The sequence below is a fragment of the Notamacropus eugenii genome, chromosome 2 (genome assembly GCF_028372415.1).
Source record: "Notamacropus eugenii isolate mMacEug1 chromosome 2, mMacEug1.pri_v2, whole genome shotgun sequence".
Taxonomy (NCBI): Eukaryota; Metazoa; Chordata; class Mammalia; order Diprotodontia; family Macropodidae; genus Notamacropus; species Notamacropus eugenii.
In genome coordinates, this window is record NC_092873.1 from 251,707,745 (window position 1) to 251,720,070 (window position 12,326).

The following is a 12,326-nucleotide window of genomic DNA, read 5'->3' on the forward strand; positions in this document are numbered from 1 at the left end:
ACTGCTACTTGTAGGTATTTCTTCCCTAGAGAAGAAAAATCCAGGGCTTATTTTAAACCAAAGACAAATCGCTGTTGACCTGAGCAGAAAGCTTTTCTCAGTGAAAAGATAGACAGTAAATCTCTATTAGGCAGCGGAAGAAAGATCGAGCTCTAAGGAAACCACAGGCATCATGACATCTGGGGAGCAGGAGCAGAGTCCAGGCTGAGCGCTCACCCCCTGTTTGTTTGCAAATTCCCCTCCTGACTGCCAACTGTGTTATGTGTGCTAGCCTGGGCATGGGCTAACCCAAGTTCAAGTTTACTAGCTGGATGGCAGAGACAAATCTTTAATCTCTTCGAATCTTAGTTTCTTCACCTCCAAAATGAGGGGAGGGGATTAAGTGATTTCTGTGATCTTGTCCAGCTCGATTGTTCTATGAATTTTGTGGTGCAGAAACGTTCTGGTGGCCAGTTGTCTTTGGCCAGACCTGCTTTTCCTGTCTGGCTTGTTGCTAATGGCAACAAATGAACTGTTTTTTTTTCCTCTTCCTTTTTTTATTGGCAATACTGCTTTTATAGAAGAAGAAAGAAACCCAGCCCAACTCCTTTTTTTTTTCTTTTCTTCCCACATGGAAAGTGGAGGTATTTTTGACCCACAGTATTTAATATGTAAATGTTTCTCAGATCCAAGGATGTCCAGATACCAGCCCTCTTCAGATATCAACCCTCCTTTTAAGTAAAGGGTGAGGAAGAGGGAAGTAGAAATGTTGTAGAGGGCCTGATATTGGATACTGAAGGTGCTGACACAATGTGCCAAGAACACTAGTCTGGAGTCGGGAGACCGCTTTGCTAATAATTAGATGTGGCCCCCTTTGCTCAGGCAGTTTGCCTCCCTCCCAGCCTCATTTTCTTCCTCTGTAAAATGAAGGATTGAATCATTAATTCTCCAAGGTACCTTTCAGCTCTAATTTTCTATAATTCCTTAACTGGCCAAATGCTAAAATATCAGCCTGTCATGGAGACACACAAGATCTAGAGGAAGGCCCCAGTGGCCATGGGAATGTACATGAGCTTCTTGTCATTGTAGGTCCACGGCTTCTTAGTACAGCCTATCCATGTGCTATGTATGGGTCAGTGTTTGGGAGCTGGGCTAAGGAAGGGAGATGGTGTATGAAGAATGTTAGGACTCATGGTCCTTGCCTAGGATCTTACCTGTTGCTATCACCCCCTGCACTGCTGTCCCATCTCTTCCTATTGGGCCTCTGCTAGACCACCCCTCTTGGGTTGTCATTGTGTGACCACCACCTGGCGCTACTCAGAGGCTAACTACAGGACTTGCAGCTCCCTAGTGTATAGAGATATTCATCACACTTCCTCCTTAAGTGAATGGTTCCCAGGGAAACAACTATTATGAATAGAGCTGCAACTCATCTTTATACTTGGTGGACCTGCAGCCCTTGTGCTATTTGCAGACTGGAGCAGGAGCTCCGGTTCTCACTTGCTTTATGTATCGCCATAGAGATCCGGGGGAGAACATGATGTTTGTTACTGCTTGTGGGCTGCAGATGGTGGCTGAGGGAGGGGCGAGTGTCACATCTGGCTTTGCCTTTCTTGCTTTAAATGATCCTTTTACCCTCTTTCAGGGAGTGTGCTTTTTCCTGTGCTGTTGTCTTTGCCATTGATATTTTCCTTATGTACTTCCTTCTTAAGAGCTGGACTGATAAACTACTTTATCATCAAGAGCTTTAGGACTAACCAAATCTAACCAATTAACATGGTTAGTCACATGAAAACCCTGGGCAGGAAATGGAAATATGCAGTCATCTCTCTTTTTTCTTCTCCCCTCTCCCCCCACTTTCCTTCCTCAGAAGTTGCTTTGGGCCTCTTTCCATGCTGGAGACACACCTATGATAAATTTTGACTTCCATCAGTTTGCCAAAGGAGGGAAGATAGAAAAATTGGAGAATCTGTTGAGGCCCCAATTAAAGTTGCACTGGGATGAGTTTGATGTTTTCACCAAGGGTGAGAATGTGAGTCCACGGTGAGTGTCCCAAGATTCACTTGATTTTTATAGGTTTGGAAGTAGATTTGTAGCTAGAGATTACTGACGTTCTGTTCCCCTTGGCTCTTCTGGTTTTCTGAGCTATTTGCTTTCAAAATGATTTTCTTCTCCATACCAATTGTATTGCCTAGAATTTGGGCTGGTACCATGAGCACATTTTGGGTTCCAGTCTTCTCTTTTAGCCTCTGCATCACTTAAAAAAAACACATATATGTAAATATGTGTTTAAATATGTATGTACGCTATATAAAAAAATATATTGTATGTACAAGATACATATATAAAAATACATGTCTTTTTAAAAAATATGAATTTTGACATATAACAAACAGGAACATATCCATATATGAAGATGAACAAAAAAGGATTATACGTGAAACCATGAATTTCTATAACAGATAGCTTTGTGGGGCTTTTTAAAAGCCTGTAATACATTAAATGCAATAGCAAAAAGCCAGCTTTTTAATAGATGTGCAATTCTGATTTGCATGTGTTGAATCCCAGATTGTCTGACCCTAATTATAACATTTGGCAGAATCGATTTAACAGAATTCATTTGATTAAAGCGTAGGCTGAAGCCAGCCGTGTTCTGTTCAGTAAGGAATGCAAATCCTCCTTTCTAGAAACCCCAAGTTTTGACTAGTTCTGTAGAACTGAGCAAGTTGTTGATTAATATGCTTTAACTACTGCCCAAGTATATTAGTAGACCATACCAGAATGCTTTCCAAGGGTCTGGTTCGGGATGATGGCGCTGCTGGGAATTATCTTTCTTTTTTCCTCATTCAAACTTAGGACACTTTGCTAAGTGAGCTGCTGCTATAAACTGAACTTTGTAACCTTTGTGGTGTGGTTTTTTCCCTATTATTTGTTCAAAGTTTCCAAAAAGGTACCTTGCGAATGAACTGTCTGGACTGCTTGGATCGAACAAACACTGTACAGTGCTTTATAGCCCTGGAGGTCAGTCCCCTGTAGTTACAAGATTTTGTGCTGTCTGTGTCTGTTTTTTGCTTCTAGTCAAAAGGCAATCAAAACTCTTTGGGACCAGAGTAAAGATAGGCACAGTTATCTGGTTCTTTGGCCAAAAGGGTGGGATGGGGTAAGTGGTCAGGGAGTGTCATCTGGGAATTGGAGTCATGTCCATCTGTGAGTCTGTGGTTTTATTGCTGTCTCTTATCTATCTCTCTGTGTCTCTTCTTTCCTTTCTCTTTTTTTTGTTTTCTTTCTCTTTCTTTCCATTCTTTCTTTCTCTTCTTCCTTTCTCCCTTCCTTCCTTTCTTTTGGGAATTTCCATAGATCCAACAGAACAGAAAAAAAGAGGTTTGTAAATTTATCTCTATTGTGTACAACTTGCTGTGTCTCAAAATACATATTGTATTCAGCATGTAATTTTTAAATCTACTGAGGCAAACAGGTTTAAGTGACTTAACCTAGGGTCACACAGCTAAGCTAGTAAGTGTCTGAGGCTGGATTTGAACTCAGGTCTTCCTGACTCTTAGCCTGACATTCTATCTACTCTACCACCTAACTACTTTAAAGTTCAACTCATCCTTTCTTCCCTGATTTCTCCAGAAATTAATGACCATTCTGCCCAGACCTTATATAACAAACACTTTCTAGTGACTTCACTCTTTTGGTCCTCCTTCCTGTGAGGCTGATGACTTTGCACAGCCCTCCCTCTCTCAAATTAGATTCAATTCCCAGTCACATCATCATCTCCCTGATGTCATTGTCCTCTTCCAGCACGAAGGACCCACCACAGCAAACCGCCCCCCCCCCCCCCACAGAGTTATCTATGAGTGAAAGGATCATTTCTTATCTAACATGTGTTATCTCCTAATGCCTCAATGAATGCTCCGCATATAATAGGCACGAAATAATTATTTGCTGAACTGAGTCTCTCACTTTCCTTTCATTGATTTCTCATTAAGGTTCTTCACTTACAACTGGAGAGCCTGGGACTGAATTCAAAGCCGGTCACTGAGCGCTTTTTGGAATCGTACAAAGTCATGTGGTCTCTTAACGGTCACAACCTGAGCAAAGTCTTCACAGGCAGTCGGGCACTGGAAGGAAAGGCCAAGGTAAGAAGTGGTCTCAGAGCTCAGCAGAACCACGCTTTTAATGAGTGCAAAGCCTGCTGCGAATGCGTTGCATACCTCTCCAAGGCACTTGTTTGTTGCAGGTCGGGAAGCTCAAGGATGGGGCCCGGTCTGTGTCTAGAACCATCCAGTCCAATTTCTTTGATGGGGTGAAGCAAGAAGCCATCAAACTGCTGCTGGTTGGTGATGTCTACAAGGATGACTATGCAGACAAAGGGAGGATGCTTATGGATAGCACAGCACTTTTAGGTAACGGGTCACTTGCCTTCCTACACATCCATGCAGATGGTGAAGGAAAAGTATTTGCCTTTGAATTCTTTGCCCAGCATTGCTAGTGACTGGTACTGCTCTGTCCCTACCCTCTCACTCAGTCCTCCTTGTGACTAAATGAAGTGGTTACTAAGGATTAAGTTAACTTTGAACAAATGAAGGAGAGTGAACAAAACCATCAGACTTCTTGAAGGATAAAAATCCCTGGATCCAGGCCTCATGAGCAGCCTAGTTGAAGGGGTTCGGTTAATTAGTTTTAATAATTGGGCAGGATAGTAAGCCAGACCCAGAATCAAGTAGCAAGAGATTAGGCTGAATTGCAACAAGGACTTTAGATAATATGCTGGAGTTTGGAAGTTGTTTTTGGTCCAGACCCGTGATCTCTATTGGGAACTCCTCCTAGGAAAAATTCCTACAACAATGAATGATTAAATGGGGAAAAAACATCAGCCAACTATTATTTATGCCACTCAGCAGCTCTCTGCAACTTACTGTCTTTTTTAAAAATTTAATGCTTTATTTTTCCCCCAACGACCTGGAAAAACAATTTTCAGCATTCATTTTAAAAATTTTGAGTTTCAAATTCTCTTCCTCCTTCCCTACCCTCCTCATTGAGAAGGCAAGCAATTCAATATAAATTATGCATGTGTAGTCATGCAAAACATTTCTATTATCAGTCATACTGTAAAAGAAAACAGGGACGAAAATAAAAACCCAAGAAAAATAAGGTTAAAAGGTATGCTTTGATCTGTGTTCAGGCTCCATCAATTCTATGCAAGATTACAAGTCTTACAAGATTGTCTGGGGCAAAGAGCATCGTATTGACTTGCCCATATACTTGTGTATTGACTGGCACACACAGCCTCCTTGTTTCAGAGACAGGACTTGAACCCAAGTCTTTCGGACTCCACCGTCAGCTTTGGTGGCATCTGTTATACCGCACTGCCCCTCCCAAAATAAGTAAAAGAATGTCAGCGTGCCTCGAAAATCCTGGATTCTTCTAACTAGGATAATTAATAACTTCCTGATCTGTTCAGCTACTGTACCATGAGGAGCACCCTCTATTGCTACTCTCTTGGTCTGGATTCCTTTGTTCTGTTTGTAGGGACTAGACCATCTAATAAGACCTGTCTCTTTTTACACTTTTTGTTTGTTTTTTAAGTTGAATTCTAAAAATGTAATTCATTGGCATGTTTGCCTGAATCCATTTTTCACGTGTTAAGATATGGAAGCCCTTTCTGCTTTCTCTTCTCTGTGTGCCTCCTGTCCACACTGTAACTGTCGATCTTCACAGAGGATTTACTCAAAGATTGGCCAGAGGGTTTTGCCTTGTCCTTTTCACTTTCCAGAAGTACCGGAGCACCACCAGGATCGCTCTCTGTTGACTTTATTGCTCCCTACAGAACGAGGCTGCTTCTTGTCATCCCCACAAGACTCTGACCATGCCTCTTCTCATCCAGCATTAACCAATCAAAAGTATTTATTAAGAACCTGCTCTGGGCCAGGCAGACTGTGCTAGGCCATGGGACAAAGGGGAGGACAAAATGCGGAGGACATGACACACATAAGGATAACACTTCCCAGTGGTGACCTGGGAGGGGAGCTTTGTTGGGAAGTTGTAGGGTTGGGGAGTAGAGCCAGAGGGGCATTGATCAGCAGACCTTTTTCAGTAGCAGTGACAATATTAATTTGATTTCTGTTTTGGAGCTGAAAAGCAGGCTTAAAGAGTGGGGTCTGGGGGGGAGAGGGAGGAGATAGCAAAAAGGTGACCTACGGTAGAAGATGAAGCTTAGCTGGGGCTGGAAAGATAATGAATGAATGAGCATTTATTTAACGATTATTGTGTACACAGTACAAAGTACACTTGCTGTGCTAAGTACTAGGGATACAGTAGTGAATACAGTAGTGACAGTCCTTGCTTTCAACATATAATACACAATGCATATATAATGGTTTACATGACACATTTACTTATCAGGACAGGCCTGTCACCAGAATGGGAGTTCCAGAGCTGAGAGGGTTAAGTCCTTCAGGACCTGAGCTTTGGTGTGGAGAAGGTAACATCAGGATAGATGGCAAGGTCTTGTGACCTATGAGACAGCAGCCATAGGGCTGGAATAGACTGTAAAAGCCCCATAATCTATGTCATTTTCCAGATGAAGAAACACACTAGCACCACAGGTCCTGGATTCCAGCTCCGTTGCTCATTCCGTTGTGACACATTCCCTTTCTTCCATAGCACTGGCAGACACCCTTGGTAAACAGGTTTCATTCATTTAGTGACTATCTGAGGACATGTAAACTTTTAGACTTTTAGCGATATCCTAAGGACATGAAATGTAGAGCTGTGAGGGAGCTTGAACGTTTTTGATTGTACATGAGGAAACTGAGGTACACTGAGGAAGAATGCTTCACACCATATCACACAAGCAGTTGGTAGCAAGGCCAGGCTTTACACTTTTACATTTATGCCCTGTTCAGTCATTTTTCAGTCCTGCCTGACTCTTTGTGACCATTTGAGCTTTTCTGGGCAGAGATACTGGAGAGGTTTGTCATTTCCTTCTTCAGCTCATTGTGCAGATGAGGAAACTGAGGAAAACAGGGTGAAGTGACAGCTGGTAAGTGTCTGAAGTTGGAGTTGAACTCATAAAGAGGAAGGAGGCTTCCTTACTTTATACCTGGCACTCTATGCACTATGGTGCCACAGACTTGGACTAAGAACCAGGATACGTAGGTTCTGGTCCCCATTCTACCACTAACTGATCTGAGTTCAAAGCTTGTCTTCAAAATATACTCCGTGTCTCTGGATAGATAATTTCATCTCTCAGTGCTCTAAAGGAACTCTTTATAAGTTAGAGAAGAGGGGTAGGTGCCAACCTGCATGGGTAGAAGGAATTCCTTTACAAATGAAGTCACAGGTCCATCCCCTCTCCCCTAATTTGTCTATTCCTGAAAAAAATGTGATTTACTTATTCCTCCTCTTCTTCCATCCTCCCCTCCCCCATCTAACCTCATTTCCTAGTGTATTCTTACTTTGTTTTCAGTAGCCAAGACAATATTTGATTTCTACTTTGGGCACAATCCCAGTGCAGTGAAGGAAGTTTTGAAAGCATCTCTAAGTAAATGCGTGTCTGCTGAGGTTTGTTTACTAACAAAGTAGAGATGGTTTAGTTTCTAGACTAACTCATTCATAGAAGAAAGGAAGTATTGTTGTTTAAAGAAGTTGATCTTTTAAGACTGTTTTATAGTTGGGGTCAAAGACGTGTAGGATATGGGGCAGAGAAAAACATTTTTAAGGGGGATTTTTCTCTTGCTAAGACTTTGAAATGTAGACTCCTTCCAAAAAACGACTCACTGTTCGTATTTCTATGCTCTTCCTCCTTAACTAAAGATTTGTCCCGTTAGTTCTCCCCCGGCACCCTCATCATCTTTTGGATTTGACATTGAAGGCCAAGATCCAGGCCGTTCCTGCCATTTTGCATTCAAAATTCCTGACTCTGGTGTCACGGGTTTCACCACATGCTTAATTTATAATGTCCCAACAGGATCATGATTTCCTGTAAATAGAGAGACTACTTTGGATAAGGAGAAGCTCAGTTTTATTTCTCACATATGGGATAAATGAAAGAGCTATAGATGCATTCTGGTTCTTTCCATTCAACTGAAGGAAATCATAGGAACAAAAAATTTTTGGAGAGTTGAAAGGGGTCTTAAAAATCATCCAGTGACTAGCCAAGTCCTTAATTAATCACTAATCAACCTAAGGCCTTTATTTTATGGATCTGCCAGTCAGGAATGGCAGTTAGGTGACACAACAGATAGAGTGTAGGCCTGGAGTCAGGAAGACTCACCTTCCTGAGTTCACATGTGGCCTCAGATAATAACTATGTGACCCTGGACAAGTCACTTAACCTTGTTTGCCTTGGTTTCCTCATTTGTTAAGTGATCTGGAGAAGGAAATGGCAAACCACTCCAGTATCTTTGACAAGAAAACCCCACAAGGGGTCAGGAATTCAACACTACTGAACAACAGCAGTCAAAAGGCATTTATTAATTAAGCCCCTACTAACAAGCACTGTGTGTTAAGTGCTGGGGATACCAGGAGCCCATATTCCAATAAAGGAAGTCAACAGTCAATAAACATTTGTTAAGCACCTACTGTGTGCCAGACGCTGTGCTAAGTAAGTGCTGGGGATACGAAGAAGAGCAAAAGTCAGTCCCTGCCTTCATGGAGCTACAGTTTAATAGGGGAGACACCATGCTAACAACTATATACGAAGATAATGTATACAGGATAACTGTTGAACAATGCAAAAAGAGAGGACAAATATTAGAATCAAACATAGAATTGATTCTAGATTTCTTTAGCTTTGGCTTCATGAACATGAAAATCATTTAGGTTTTCCAAAGAAGTTCAATCACCAGACCCTCAGGCAAAGAAGGGAAAAGAAAAGTGCAAGAAAACGGGCAGAGGGTGTTTTCAGCACCTGCCTCTGCTTCATCCCTTCTCACTGTCTCTTGTCCATTTCCAGTAGCTACCATCGGGATGGGGAAACTGCAGGCCCCTATCAACTCAGGTGTTGGTTGTATGAGTATTCTACCAGATCATATTCAGATGTCAGGTGGTTCAGCGGATAGAGCACCAGTACAGGAGTCAGGAGTTCAAATCTCACCTCAGACACTTGACACTCACTAGCTGTGTGACCTTGGGCAAGTCACTGGTTCATCTCCAGTCATCCTGATGAATATCTGGTCACTTCATTCAGACGGCTGTGGAGGAGAAGTAAAGCTGGTGACCTGCACAACCCTCCCTCACTCAAAACAAAGTCAAGTGCAAGCCATGTCATCATTTCTCTGATGGCATGGTCTTCTTCGGCAATGAAGGATGAACACACATTCAGATATCATATCAGATCTGTCAGATATTTGATCTATTAGATTACTTTTCAAAAAAACTAATGAATTTATTATTTTTTCAATTAACAAGCATTTATTTTTCTCCCTCTTCTCCCACACTGATGGAAAAAAAAAGAGAAAACAAAAACCCTGGTAACAAATCTGCACAGTCAAACAAAACAAATCTCTACGTTGGCTGGGTCTCCTTCTGCATCTGGAATCCATCACGTCTCTATCTGGAGGTAGTTAGCGTGCTCCATCATTGGTTCTCTGGTGAAACATATCTTCTCCCTCTTAAAAAAGAGCTTCAGTTTGGAGAACTCTGGTGTGCTTAACTCATGAATATAAATGACTTGCTCTTTAATGTATTTTATGCCCCTTAATTTTTGGTACAATTGGGAAAAAAGAAAACAGAACTCCTGAAGAAGGCTCTTTCATTGAATGCCCTACAGCCAGATAGGAATGTGTTCTGTTCATATACAGTATAAGAATATATATATATATGCATATAAATGCAAGTTGAAGCCTCTATCTTCCAGTAGTTGTCTGGTCTCAGGGCAGTGTGAAGCAGACAAAAGAGGTCTGACTTTGGAGACAAGGACCTGTGTTCAAGTCCCTTCTCTGATAACTGGCTGTGTTACTCTGGGCAAATCAATGAACCTCTCTGTGACCTAGGTACCTCTCTAAGAGTTTAAGTTGCAGAGAATGTGCTGACCTGTATGTGTACAGGGAATTTTTCAGTGATGGATCTCCCAAATTCCCAGTCTGGTTAAAAGAAAATTACTATGATAGTAATTTTTTTTTTTAACCAGACTGGGAATTCCATAAAGCTCTTTGCACATATCATCACCTTTAATTCTTATAACAACTCTGTAAGGTGTTTGCCATTATCCCTCTTTTACAGATAAAGAAACTGAGGCACAATCAGTCCTATGTCCGATTTTAAAATTCGGCCTCTCTTTTTGCATTGTTTTTGTAACATTCAATGTCTGGCACACTGTGTGTTAAGTGCATATTCAGTTGAACACAGTAGTAACCAAACTACCTTGCCTGTGGCCCCTTCTGAATGTCCCCTGCTCTTTTCTGTATATTTTTGATGTTTATTGATGGCTCTTTTTTTCCTTTTCTGATTTTTTGGAATCAATACAACTGCCTTCCACTTTCCTCTCCCTCCTCATGAGAAGACCTTCCTGTAACATAATAAGCAAAGCGTATCGACCTATTGGCCACGTCTGAAAATGCATGTCCCACTCGGCTCCACTAGTGTGTTATCTCTCTTTCCAAAAGTGGAAAGCATGCTTTGTTATCAGTGTGTAAAGTCACGACTGGTTGCGTTCATCGGAGTTCTGAAGGCTTTCCAAGTTGTTTTCCTTACATTGCTGACCTCAGTTTATTGATTGTTCTCTGCTTCTGATCTCTGTTCTGCTTGGCTCATACCAGTCTTCGCAGGATTCTCTAATTCCGTCCCTTTCGTCATTTCTTGTGGCTCAATAATTTTCCATTATGTTCACATACAAAATTTGTTCATCTCTCTCTCCTTTGATCTATGCCCATTTTGGTTCCAGTTCTTTGCTACAATAAATAATGTTGCCATAAATATTTTGGTATGTGAGGATCCTTTTTTGTCTTCAATACCTTTGTGGTAGAAGCTTAGTAGTTATATCATAGGGTCAAAGGTATGCACCGTTTAGGGTTTGTTTTTTTTTTAATTATGATTTCAGATTGCTTTCCTTTCCCACCATTTTCATGAGAATCAAATTTGGTTCAGGGTAATGCTGCGATGACTTGATTTCCCTTTCGTGTTTTATGAATTTAAGATTGCACAAGAACACTCTTTTCTTGTATATTCTTCACAGTGACTCCAAGGATCTTAAAAGCCATGTCAGAACGCCAGTTAGAATTCACCAATTTCAAACGGATTCGGATTGCCATGGGAACCTGGAATGTAAATGGGGGAAAACAATTCAGAAGCAACCTTCTAGGCACTGGAGAATTAACTGACTGGCTGCTGGATTCACCCAAGCTTTCGGGGGCTACTGAATTTCAAGGTAAGAATGGAGAGCTGACCTGCCACGTTAGGTTCCCTCATTCTGCTAACGTAGTCCCTAGGTCTGATCTTCTAGTAAGAAGTTTCTGCTGTGATAGAGTTCAGTATTTGGCATTTGGACCCTTTAGAATGTTTTAAAATATTGTTGTCATCTTAAGTTTCTCTCCTGTTTCCCCTTCACCTCCTTTTTTCACTCTCTTCTGCTATGATGGACAAACAGTAAATGTTACTCTCTCTGAAAATTACCCTATTTCTCTGGCAAATCAAATTAACCAGATTTTTGCTAAAGTGAACAATAAGCATTTGCATTTCTCCAAAGTTAAAGTAATTCTAAATTGATACACAATTTGTCTTTTTGGTTGTTCCAGCTTGTGGAAAGAATATTGAATTTGGAGTCAGGGAACCCCGGCTCAGGTCCCAGTCTTGCTACTTTCTGTTAACTTGATCTTGGACAAATTATGTGACCTCTGGGCCTCAGTTTCCTCATCTGTAAAATGAGAGAGTTAGACTACATCTAAGGTTTTGGCCTTATTGGTGTCATGGACCTGCCTTTGTCATTCTTTCAAAGCCTGGGGAAGGAATTCTTCTCAAAATAATGTTTTTAAGTGCATAAAATAAAATACATAAAGAAAAGCAGTGTCATTGAAATAGTTATTAAAATAACAAAAAAGTTCACAAAATCCATATTAAAAAGCCTCAGACTAGATGATCTCTGACAGCATTTTGCAGCTCTGAACCTTTGACTCATTACCTTGACATGCCAGTCCATAACCTCAGAACCCATTTCTCCTTCCTCCAACACAGAACCCCTTACACAGCCCTCATGAGTGGGTCCATTTTCAATTGCCTTTATAGTTCTAAAAGGGGTTAGCAATATTACATTGTTGTATTTTTGTGGGTCCCACGAACATACTTGCCCTGTGATTATTTGCATTATAGACAGCTGCTTCCTTGGCAGCCTTTCAATGCTGCAT

General features: G+C 41.3%; 1 protein-coding gene across 3 annotated transcripts in view; it reads left to right on the plus strand.

The window, feature by feature from the left end:
- Positions 1-12,326, plus strand: part of SYNJ2 (synaptojanin 2) — a 139,630-nt gene that overhangs the window by 89,267 nt on the left and 38,037 nt on the right. For all 3 annotated transcript variants that reach the window (XM_072643790.1, XM_072643788.1, XM_072643789.1), the window contains 5 exons: positions 1,850-2,022; positions 2,919-3,000; positions 3,972-4,121; positions 4,223-4,388; positions 11,162-11,353. In XM_072643790.1, coding sequence (XP_072499891.1) covers positions 1,850-2,022; positions 2,919-3,000; positions 3,972-4,121; positions 4,223-4,388; positions 11,162-11,353 — 763 coding nt within the window. The remainder of the gene's footprint in view (positions 1-1,849; positions 2,023-2,918; positions 3,001-3,971; positions 4,122-4,222; positions 4,389-11,161; positions 11,354-12,326) is intronic.